Source organism: Hordeum vulgare, chromosome 4H (assembly GCF_904849725.1).
Source record: "Hordeum vulgare subsp. vulgare chromosome 4H, MorexV3_pseudomolecules_assembly, whole genome shotgun sequence".
NCBI lineage: Eukaryota > Viridiplantae > Streptophyta > Magnoliopsida > Poales > Poaceae > Hordeum > Hordeum vulgare.
The window spans coordinates 550,484,537-550,497,070 of NC_058521.1; the positions used below are offsets into that span (position 1 = coordinate 550,484,537).

Below are 12,534 nucleotides of genomic sequence, written 5' to 3' on the forward strand. Positions count from 1 at the left end.
GGTGGCTTTGGAGGTACCTTGGGCGGCATGGGAGACATGGGTGGCTTCGGAGCTACCATGGAGGGGGGAGGCATGGGAGGCATGAGTTTTGCGTCTCTCGTGGAAGGCATGGGAGCACCTCCGGATGGACAAATGTCTTTCGGTGTGCCTCCTCACATACCTTCGCATGATGCCGTTGAAGATCTTGTCAACACCTACAAAGCTCCACATGATAATGCGGACCGCGTCAATGATGAAGACGAGAAGGAGGAAGAATTGTCTTCGGATTACGATGAAGAAACGGAACAAGAGGACGACGAAGATGAGGCATAATTGTTGATGTGCCATTTTTTTGTATGTCAACTTTTTTATGTCATGAACTTGATTGGTTGATTTGGAACTTGGTTGGTTGATGTGGCATGATTGTTGTTGTGCCGTGGAATTAAATTATGCTAATTTTAATGTTTGAAATATCCATATTGTCTTTAAAATGAACAAGTTGTAAACGTCGGCTGCTCGCGCGTGTTGAGTTTTAGCGCGTCCGTTGAAACGGCTTGCGCACGCCATATTTTGCCGCCGCTGCTGAAGGTAGCGCACTCCGACGTGCTAAACTTTTTAATTTCAATGCTGCAAAATCGTTTTTGCGCGCATGCCGATAGCACGGCGGTTGGAGATGCTCTCGGCGCTTCCAAGCTTGAGTACCTTGGTTATCTTTGGCTGCCACCATGGGACCAGCTTTTCCTCGCCTGTGTGCAGGAGTCGCATATATATACGCCGTGCTGGATCGACCTGCTTTATGATCAGAATGGTAACTCTGTTGATTTAAGTAAATGGGTTTCATAAGCTAGATAGCTAATGAAACAATATATATTAGTTAGATACGTAGTACTATTACAGAAGGATTTGGATAATAAAATAAAGGAATGAACTGTGAAACTATTCTGTAAATTTAGACTATGCAATATTGTACCCCTCCGTTCCAAAATAAGTGTCATGAATTTATAATATACTAAGTAATTACGTATAGGACCAATGCTTTTACATATATACATGTATTTGCTGAAATTACTTTGCACAACATGTTTACACGGCTACACACGTTTAGGCCCTCTTTGATTTGCAGGATTTTTAAAACGCGTGAATAGGGAAAATATAGGATTTAAGTGGCATGTACATTTGGATCCTATTGAATTAGCATAGATTATCTGATGTCACTGGAAAAACAAAGGAATTGGATAAAGAGGTTGGACTGGATGTTAGATTTTTAATGAAATGTAGTACACTTAGTTTCATAAAAAAATCATATAGGATTCAATCTTGCGAATCAAAAGTCAAATGTAGGGAAAAAATCATGTGGATTCTGACCCTCTAAAAATCATAAAGAATTCTTTTGAATCAAATGAGCCCTTACATTGCTGCAGTGAGGTTACTAGAAGCGCAGAAATCATATATGAAACCAATCAACCAAAAGAAAGGCTTCTGTGGGGTACAGATCTCTCACTCCTTTGTGTTTATACATAAGGGCGAATTCAGAATTGGGCAAAGCCCCGCCCCAGACTGGTACAGCGTCTCTACAATAGCACTACGGTGCTCCGGATGCTACAATGAACGGAGCAACAGTCCAGCATGCCCCGTGCCCAGGTCCCCTCCCGGCCTAGGTCCTGGATCCGCCACTGTTTGCACTGAGGCTTTTAATTGCATGCATCTTTCAGGGTTTTCCCCTCTAGCTATTTTGATTTCATAAGGGAGCGCATACAGTTTAAATTGACAGCCCTGAGCCCCAAAAGGAGTCATATTCTTGTTTAGGGGCTCTCCAAGAAGAACTATAGAAGGGTTGTGGCGAGTGCGGCCACCGACGAGGGAGTGACGGCTTATATAGCTGCGGTGGGCGGAGAACGGACGACAGCCGTGCGTACGCGTTGCGGAAGGGGGCGGGACACACGTCGCCGCGACTTCACTGCGCCGCCTTCGCATTGATTCTTCACGAAAAAACGAGGCGATGAGGATGATGACCGCGCCTAGTCGCTGACTCGAAGGGTCCACAAAAGAGTTCGCAAAAAACGTTTTCCCCGACGTCCCCGGGGGCCCAGCAAGCCGGGTTCGACGTGGGTCCGTCGGTGACAAAATCGGCCCAAACCGACGAAAAACAGATTACTAGGAACGAGACTAGATTTTTTTTGCGTCGGCGATAAGAAAAAGGCTTTGAAGGGTTTGTTGGTGACGCGGATGGAGATGCTCTTATGAAGCTGTCAAACGGAAGACAAGACAAGAACACAGGGTCCTGATTTTTTTGGTTACGTTATGGGTGATGAGTTGATGACGTTAACGCCCCTCTAGAAAAAACCCCCTATTCTTCCGTCTGACCGATGCATCGTTGATTGAAGCCGACGTTGGCTGAAAGTCTAATCTTTTTTAACAAGGCAAAAGATTTGTCATCTTCTTTGATCAAGACAGGAGGTTCTAGACAAATATCCGCGAAGCCGAAAGTCTACTTGGGTTATCTCATCCGCGATCAATTCATGGCATCGACTAAGAAGCAATCACGGTTCCATCTAAATGAAAAACAGTACACTATGCATATAAATGAAAGTAATCGTACATCAGCTCGAAGAAAGAATGTATACAATGGCCACCAAAGAAGTCGAAGAAGAAGAAGAAGAAGTAGAAAGATCTACTACTACAGAAAAGCAGCAAGACGAAAGATAAAGACATGGATCGGAATCGCTCAAACACATCCTGACGATTATAGCTGCACGCCGGTCCCGTTGGCGCCGCCGTGGGCCCTGTTGCGCTTGCGCCGGCGCAGGACGATGGCCCAGGTGATGGCCTCGAGGACGAGCGCGACGCCGGCGAGCGTGGCGAGGATGACGATGTAGCTCGTCTTCCAGCCGGTGACCGGCTTGAGGATGTTGAGGCCCTTGAAGATGTTGACGGCGGCGAGGACGATGACGGAGTAGCCGACGGAGTGGTGGTAGGCGTTCCAGTACACCCGGTACTTGTTCTTCTTGTCGGGCCTGAGGAAGAGCGCGAACACCTGCAGCGTGGCCAGGCAGAAGATGGCGATGCCGATGTTGCGGTGGGTGCTGTAGGTGAGCCCCTTGGACTCGCTGCCCAGCTTCAGCCCGAGGCCCCAGCCGGCGACGCCCAGCACGTAGCCGGAGATCTGGCAGGTGATGTGGAGGTAGAACCAGGCCGGGTCGGCGGCCTCGAACACCCGGAGGTAGCGCGCGATCATGGCGCCCAGCGGGATCAGCACGCCCCATCCCACCGCGTTCAGTACTCCGTGGAGCTGTTGATTGAATCGTATATATGTGCACATTGGTTAGTTCCGGCCGGTGAAATAAAATTAATGGAACGGTTGATCAAAATCAAGAAGAGGAGCATTGGTCTTTCAGGTGATTAATTCCATCATTGGGCTGAATCTGTTGAATATTGTACTCTTCTACTTGCAATGTTTATGATCAAATGATCAAATGCATCCATGATTGAACAGTTCTAGGCGGCTAACTGCATATACTAATATTAATACTGCTATACAAGTTGGGCTGGTGAAAATTCAAGGGTTTGGTGCAGGTGCAGCTCCCCTAGCAAGCTAGCGACTTGTTGCTTCTCAGAGTTGAGTTTGACCATGGTTCGTTCGTCAAGGAACGCACGAGCAAAATGGAACAAGTTTATCGCCATCCCTATCAGACTATCAGTGGATCGGATCGCTGAACCCATCGACTCGTGTTATTGAAATTCTAGAGAGTAAACCATTTGGCGCTGTTTTATATGTCACGTCCAAATCATATCAAGTGACCAGCTCGCGATCATTATCTCCAACTATTCTGAATTTCTAGGGGTCTGAAATAACAATTAGTAGTTTTGATCATAAACAAATGTCGCCATCCGATTGATGGCTTGTGATAATCTACCTAACATATAAACAATTCTACATCGAATCGAGCATTGAGCCGTTCAACAAAACCAAGATACATCTAAATTTTGTCTTTGTTTACTAAGTTGTTTGATTAAACTACGTATCAAGCTGGAGACAGACAGACAGACAGACATACAGGGCGGCAGCCGGCGGCGGTGGCGGCAGGGCAGGTGGAGGAGGAAAAGAGGAGCTTACGTTACGGCGGTGCAGCCTGGAGTTGGAGGCGCCGGTGCTGGTTCCGGAGAGGAAGTCGAGCCTCTGGACGGACTGGAGGTTCGGGCCCGAGAGGGGGTGCGGCGAGATGCTGCCGCCGGAGGCCGGGCCGGCCTGCCACACCGTGTTCTGCGACGTGGTGTTGCCCGGCAGCGCCACGGTGGCGTATATCGTGTAGGCGCCGCCGGCGTACTCGGCGCTGGCCGGGACGGGCACGCCGAACTGGAGGGCGGCGTTGTCGAGGGCGGGTTTCGTGGACCTCAGGATGGTGGTGAGCACGGACACGGCGCCGCCGCTGTGCGAGGCGACGAAGACGTTGCTGCCGGCCATGCCGGCGCCGCTGGGGTTGATGCCCCAGGCGACCCACCCGTCGGCGCCGGACGGGGCCCGGAACGCGACGTCGGCGGTGCCGTTCTGGGCGTGGAACGTCCAGTGGAGGCTGGCGCCGAGCACGGGCAGCTGGTTGCACTTGAGGAACGTGCGGCCGGACGTGAAGGTCGCGGAGAGGCAGCTCTGCGCCGTCGCGCCCGCCGCGGAGAGCAGCAGCACCAGGACGGGGAGCCACGCCGTGGAGTGGCCTGGCCGCGCCATGGCAGCGGTGGAGGTCAGAGCACGAGGTTCGAGGCGCGAAATGGAGCGCGGGAGGCGATGGAGATGGTGGTGCTGGGAGCTGGTGGTGGTGAGAGGAGGAGGTGGGGGGGGAGGAGGTATATGTACCACTGCCGGCGAGCCGGCGACGTGATGGCGCGGTTGTTGGGGAGGTTGCCGTGCGGGTGGAAACTTCCACGCCGGTACGCGGGACAGAGTCTTGTTGGCTGCTGAACGATAAACCTTCGTCTAAAAAAAGGCGCTGAATAACCGAGGGAGGGAGACCGGTTCCTGCTGTGATATCTAGGCCGCTGCAAAGTGCAAACTGTTGTAAAAAAAAAAAAAAAAAAGCGGCAAAGCATATTCGGCAGCGTGAGCGAGTGAAGCCACGCACTGTTCCAGCACGAAAGGATTGCATGTACGAGCGAATAGATGCTGTGCAAAAGGGATTCATTCCAGTACGGTTCGTCGGACCATCTTTTTTTCCTTTGTTGCTGTAATAGCATCTACAGCTTGAAACTTGATACTCGTCTCAAACGCGTGAATAGGTCGTCCCGTAAAAGATAGATCTTTCAAACCGGTCTCAAACATTCAGGTTGGCCGACGCTCTTCATTTTTAAGTCAAATGTAAGGCGAATATGAAGGAGCCCGAGCACGCCACTTCGGCTCCCCACCGAGGTCGGGGCCTGCTATTTAAGCCGACCGGCGCCCCCAGCCCTAGCTCATGTGCCTCGTCCCTTTCTCCGTCTTCATCCGAGCCCGTCCGCCTCCTCTTGCACTTTCTTCTCCGAGTCCGTCAGCCATGCCATCACGCCACCGGCATTACACGATCCAGCATCATCCCTTCCTCCTTGAGCAGGTCTGAATCCGGAGGGAAGCGTGGCTACCTCTGGAACCGAAGGAGGATTTCGGGAAGGAGGCGCCGGAGCCGGAGGAGGAGGCGTCGCCGCATGAGCCGAAGGAGAAGGCGTTGCAGGTCATGGATTTGTAGGTGGAGCAGCTGGCCATCCTCAACTTCATCAGATCGAAGTCGGCTGCGGAGGCCATGCTTCTTCGTGAGCAGCAAATGAAGGTAGCGCGGGCGGCCGAGGCTCCGACGCACGCGGATCAAGCCATCTTTGATGACGAAGAAGCGTAGTATACTACGTAGGATATATTTTGCATAGTTTTGTATGTACTCCCTCCGTTATTAAATATAAGTCTTTCTAGAGATTTCACTAGTAGATTATATAGGAATCTATATAGACATACTTTAGAGTGTAGATTCACTCATTTTGCTTGGTATGTAGACTCCTAGTGAAATTGCTTAGAAGACTTATATTTAGGAACGGAGGGAGTATATAAGAGCATCTACAGCCGGACCCCTCAGATCGGGCCCCTTAAACGCGTGCGGACACGCCCGACACTGACCGATCATGCCTTAAACAATGTATTCTATATCCGTATACCTTAAATTAGAACCTTAAATCTATACTATTGCATGTAATGTAATGTTACTCCTGGCAGGATCTAGACTGGCCTCACATGTCAATACTAGTCTTTTCTGCGTACTTTGTCCTCACTCATGCGCACCTGGGATCAACTTTCCGGTCGGTCACCCATCCTAGAACTACTTCAAGCTGACCACGCTTAACCTGGGAGTTCTATTTGAATGGGCTCCCGGAAAAGAAAGAATTCCTTATTGATATGAGTAGTCTGTCATCCATAATAAGCCAGGCTATCACATCTCATGCCCTACTCTTCCTCGTCGAATCCCGTAACCCGGACGGTGCCAGTTGACGTGAGGTCAATGATGGATCCTTTCTGGCAGGAGTCGACGTCCACCACGACGCGATTGCGGGCGCACGTAACCGTGCAGCATATGGGGTGTCACAGAGTGTGACTCCGCCTCCCCCACATCCGCCGCCGCGAGGGCCTCCGCCGCATCTCGTACCCGTTGCCTCGTCCGACGGGCACGTCGCGCCAGGACATCATCCAAGGTCGGCCATGCTTCGTGCTTGGCGTGCGAACAGAAGGATTGTGCTTCCGCCACGGCATTCGGACGCAAGAGGGGCCGCATTGCCTCCGGTGAGGCAGCAACACCGGATCCAAGCACCGGTTTGGCCCGACGAGCGGATGAGAACAAATATATGTGGGGTAGATGCAGGTCAGGCGAGCGTTCCCGGGTACGTCCGAACTCTCCCATATCCCCCCATATTAGGGCTGGAAATGGGGGGTGTCGGTTAGCCCGGGCGTTTGAGGCCGGTTTAAGGGGTTCGTCTGGATCGAACTTTGTGACCGGGCGGCCTGCCCGAGCATATGAGGAGGGTTTTAAGGGTCCGGCTCTAGATGCTTTATGAGATGAAATATGAAAGAGTTGGACACGAACAAAAAGATTTAAGACGTGACTAATCATTGTCTGGGGGTATTTGAGAGACCGGATTTGTAAGGTCGGCTCTAGACGCGACTTCAGTGGTCTTAGCAGGTTAATTACAGTAATAACATATTTTAAAGAAGATATCGGTGCTAATGGTCTGCGTCATCGATGGCCGTGAACGAGTGCCCTGTATGCATGCGCCGTCGCGCTGGAGCGTGTTGGGCGTAAAGGGTTCTCCTGACAGAGCGCGACAAGGCGCATGGCCTCAACCTTTTCCCACGTTTAGTGGGTCGTGGCTTCCCCTAGTCGCCTGGAGCCGGGTTGCAATGCAAGAGTAGTTGTTGAAGATTACTAGAGGATTAGGTACGAGTAGCACACGCAGCCAGCAGCCAGTTCGAGGCTGCGCATCCTCCTCCCTCAGTCAACCTTCCTTCCGTCGCCTTCCGGCCATCCCTTTCCTGTGCCACAGGCAATACCAACATGTGTTCTTTCCGATTGTTTATTCCGCTCTACTCGGGACATGCCCGCCCGTCGACGACGGGTTCCTGCCCAAACGCGCCCATGGCCACGCAGAACGCGTAGACGGCACACGACGCCGCCGGAGACAGCCACGAACGGCAACGGGGCTTCTCACTTTTCACCTGTCGTCTTCCTGCTAAAATATTGCAGGGTTTCCACTCCGTTTTTCACTAAGGGCTTGCGGTCGGCGCGCGCGTGCCGTATGGAGGCACACCACGCGTTGGTGACCGCCTCTCACAAATCAGAGGAGGCACTCGTGACCCGTTCAATGTTAACCGCAGAGACCAGTACGTCCGTCGTCTTAGAGAGGCCGGTGAGGTTTTCCCTTTTCGATTAATCTGGTGGGAGATGTGTGCATGCACATTTCCGCGTGCACTATGTTAGATTGTGTTGTATTTTTCCTCCGTTTTAAAATAAATGTCTTAATTTTATATTAATTTTAATATAAAATTGTAATAAGCTTGAGACACTTATTTTGAAAGAAAGAGTATATCTACTCTGCTTTGACTGCGTATGATCCGTGCTGTCGATCAGCGTTATGGGCGGACCGTATGCATGTACATGTACGTATGCTGGATCGGAGAGTGACAACGGAAGCTGCACCGCCACCGCGGGCACAGTGGCTCGTTGACCCGGTTGAACCTTTGACTGCTCGCGACGATTCTGGGAAGTGGGGACTCGTTTGCATGGAGGAGTACTCTACTCCCGGTTGCATGGACGTGCTACGTCGGCCGCGTACTGATTCCTCAATTTGACTGCATGTAGGAGTATTTGGTACTCGTTCAGGCAGGCTCGAGGGTTCAGACCTGAGACTGCAGGGACGGCGACCACAAACCTGAATTTTTTAGCCGGGGCAAGTAGATCGCCTTGGTTTAATTGCTGGATTTTACAAACTTTTCGTATTCGTTTTTGAGATAAAATGCTACTCCCTCTTGTTCCTAAATATAAGACATTGTAGATATTGTACTATAAACCACATGCGAATGTATATAGACATATTTTAAAGTGTACATTCATTTATTTTGTTCCGTATGTAGTCTTTTAATGAAATCTTTAAAATGTCTTATATTTTGAAACGGAGGGAGTACATTTTGTAGTTGGACGGGACCTCACTTGCACAGTTGCACGGTGCAAAACTGCCTGCAACTTGCAAGAAGAGAAAACATATGGTGCTCCACGTACTAAGTGAAAGCGCACGTATATACCACTACTCTCATGTTCGGAAAGAAGTACGGTACGCCCGCACGCCTGTACTGCTTCAGTTCAAGCATGTCCAGAAAGCAAAGCAGTACGCTTGTACTACTACGCAGGCGCTACTTCAGTTCACGCATGAGCAAACCCACTTCGATTTAAGTAACCCAGCACGATTAATGACGGTCATTTTCACCAGAATAATTGAGCCCTTTTTAACACAACTATTACTCGGATATCGGTCCTTTTCTCCGCGTGATGCAACCACAACACTTAAGAGCAAGTGTCAGGCTGTCAACGGCACCAGGTAAAAGTTCTCAAAAGTCTCTAACTCCACGTACCACGCCACGCTTTTGCGCAAGAGATATCCTTCTCCGATGTTCATCTTTAGTCTTTGCCTCCGTTCCACGCAATTGAATTACGCAGCAGACGTCTGTTTCCACCTCCCTTGATTAGCTTTCACCCAATGGAACCCACGGAAGAAAAATGGAGACATTGTGCTCGCGCCTCATCTCTCGGTCAAATCAGAAACCCTAGTATCCTACTGCCTCCGTTCTTAAATATAAATCTTTTAAGATATTTCACTAGGGGTCTACATACGAAGCAAAATAGATGAATCTACACTTTAAAGTATGTCTATATACATCCGTATGTAGTTCACTAATGAAACCTCTTTAAAGACTTATATTTAGGAACGGATGAAGTATTATATATTCTGGCTGTAAATATCTGCGAATTTCGTAAACCAACAGTCTATTCTAGCAGCCGCTATGAAAACTCCATGCATGCAAACTGCCAACGACGCGCTCAACTCTGGAAGAAATCTGGAAAATTTTCAGGGATGAAACAAAACTTGGATGGTTGGTGGCACATGCGTCCCTGTCTTTTTTTTTTAAGATGTAGATACTGATAAATTGAAAAGTAGTGCAGTCCTGAAAAAGAACAAAGGCGCTGAGATGTATATCTACATACGATATCCATGCGTTCTGTAAATCAAATAGTGCTAGAGAAATACTGTAGGCTGTATATGCGATGTGTCCACTTAATTAAAGGACCAGGCTTTCAGCCGGACTAATTCTTGAGATGGCACATGCGGCGTTCACTCATGGCATCAACCTGCCACGGCAATAAATAATATCAGTGAGGGAGGCCGGCTGAACTTACATTAATATTCCCGAGTATTATGTTAGTATGTACTTCCTCCGTTCTTAAATATAAGACCTTATATAGATTACACTATGGACTAGATACGGAGCAAAACGAGTGAATCTACATCTTAAAATATGACTACATACATCCATATGTAGTTCATAACGGAATTTCTAAAAGTCTTATATTTAGGAACGGAGGGAGTAGATATTTCAGACAGTTCAGACAATCATTCCAATACTTCTGTTTCGGTCTGACTAGGCAACAATGGACAAACGAAGGTACGTAGCAGGAACACATAAATATCAGTCAACCATACAATAAGAACCGGTTGATCTGTTTTGATTTCGTCCTAACTGTTCAAAGATGCATGTGCTTTCTTCAACAATGGCGCAAAAGGACAAATACATGTGATGCAGGAACTAACATAACACTGTTTAATTCGTGTGATCGACAAACAATTTTTTGTTGTTGCAGGATATATGATTGACAAATATTATACACTATCCGTCCGAAAATATTTATCACAAGAATGAATGTATCTAGATGTATTTTAATTTTAGATACACCTATTTTTATTCATTTATACGATAAGTAATTTCAGACGGAGGGAGTAGATTATAAATGACTCAGAGAATTGTTATGATTGAAGGTTGCGGCAACCCCTATTGGTTGACCTATAGCTGGTCATACCTCGGGCCAGGCCAGGCCTCACAAAGCCCGCGACAAAAATTCCAGGCCCGAGCTCGGCCTCGCCCGGCCATCGGGCGTGAATTTGAGGCCCAAGCCCGGCCCATGAGAGAAAAAGCATGTTGGGCCTCGGGCCGTCGATCGGGCACTTTCCTAAATTGCAAAAATGCCAGGCCCAAGCCCGGCCCGACTCGGTTGTTAGGCCTAGATCTCAGACCCACACCTAGCCCGTGAACAAGGTCATGCCAGGTCGGGTTAGGCTTTTTTGGACCGGGTCGGGACAGGCCCCCGTCGGCCGGGCCGGGTATCCCATGGACAGGCATAGTTGACCGGCTAGCAGTTTGCGAGTTTGGTTATCTCAAGAATATATAGAAAGGGAAAAGCTTAATAGCCACTATTGATCCCCTGAACAGAGCACATGATTCGGGATCAGGTGCGATGTGAAGAGGTAGCCTAGCCTTTTATGAGAGTCAATTGGGAAGTGGAAAGGCAAAACCAGTAGTTTAAGTTCCTGGCTTTAGTCCTCTGTGAAGTTCAGTCAACCATTTGAGTCAAGACAAGCAGAATTCATTTCATTGGATATGTTGTTGTTGATCTTTTGACCCAAAACTTAATATTACCCCAGATCCAAAATGCATATGATTTTGGCATTTTGAAATTCAATCATATATTTGTGTGACCAACTAGAAAAATATATACGGATTTTTTCATCAAAAATATCGAAATGGGGCTTGCTAAGTAACGGTTTTGGGACCCCGACCCCTCCCATTCTCTCGACTCCCCACTAAACCTAGCAACCACCACCAATATCCCCCACCTCGGTGCTGCTCACGGTCACCGACGATGAAGCATTGCGGCCATGAAGGACAATGGCGCTCAGGCACCACGTAGTGCTCATTTTTGGCCTATTATTGTCCCGACTCTGGTCCCGTGTGAGTGTTGGGTGTTCATCTCGGTCGTCCTCGACGATCCAGCTTCTGTCTCCGTTCCTCCTTCCCCTCCACCCCGCCCCATCGGTTGTCTCTAGTAGGCCACCTTCCCCCACCTGTCACCTTGTGCCCCATTGGTCGCTTTTGGTCAAGTCCCGTCATGTTTCCTCATTGTTCCCATCACCTCCTTTCCTCCATCGTCGGATCTTCCTACTTGAGGCTCATCTTCGTTTGGTTGGGGGTGGTTTATGGTCATTTGGTCGTCTACCACGGTGCACCTTGGTTGTTCCCTTCCCAATATGAGTTATTGCGGGGCTCCACCTCCCGTCGTTGTTTTTTAGATGTATCTTGTTATCTTGTCGACAGATCTCGCCCTCTGGCTTCCTCACCATCGTCCTCCACCATCCCTCTCTCGGTCGCCTGTGGTGGATTCCGGAAGGCTACGCGTTCCACTAAGTCATGATAGGGAGGCCTTCGTCTCATGTCGCCTTGTCTTACTTGCCCGAGGTTGCACTAGTAGAAAATTGGACATTAGCAGCGTGTCATGACATTCGTTGGGACCAAATTGATCAAAGTTGTCTATATCAGCAGAGGCAATTATTTTTGTTTTGGAGGCTGTTGGATATTTGGAACGGCTTGTAACAGTTCTGTTGGGCGGTTCTACATTGGAAACCACATGTAGTTTGGACTAACTTGAAGCGGTTTCATTTTTGGAACCGCCTCCACTCTTCCCTATCATATGTATTCAACTATGCCCCCCTTGTTGTCCCCATAGCCTTGCATCGCATGATGTTAAATCTAGCGCCACCAAGTCTCTCCTTCACAAGCGTGTGGCTGTGGTGTATCGTGTGTCCCCTGCAATTGCCATGGTGGGTGGTTGTGTTGCGATGCCATGGAACACCGTGGTGCAACGCCTCACATCATCGTGTCTCATGACTCAACATCGATCCTAAGGACCAAAGTTAGGTCATGCTAAACACATCCTCAATTTTTCTCCATTT

General features: G+C 49.0%; 1 protein-coding gene across 1 annotated transcript; it reads right to left on the reverse strand.

The window, feature by feature from the left end:
* Nucleotides 1-2,532: 2,532 nt before the first annotated feature.
* On the reverse strand, nt 2,533-4,995 carry LOC123449443 (cytochrome b561 and DOMON domain-containing protein At4g12980-like). The gene is made up of 2 exons (XM_045126675.1): nt 4,094-4,995; nt 2,533-3,268 (listed from the first exon to the last, which is right to left on the reverse strand). The coding sequence occupies exons 1-2, from the start codon at nt 4,700-4,702 to the stop codon at nt 2,723-2,725; spliced, it is 1,155 nt and encodes a 384-aa protein (XP_044982610.1). The 5' UTR covers nt 4,703-4,995; the 3' UTR covers nt 2,533-2,722.
* Between the last annotated feature and the right edge of the window lie 7,539 nt (nt 4,996-12,534).

Coding starts and splice junctions, on each gene's coding strand:
- LOC123449443 (XM_045126675.1), bottom strand. CDS start 4,702: ATGGCGCGGCCAGGCCACTCCACGGCGTGGCTCCCCGTCCTGGTGCTG. Junction 3,269..4,093: donor CCAGGCTGCACCGCCGTAAC/GTAAGCTCCTCT, acceptor TTCAATCAACAG/CTCCACGGAGTACTGAACGC.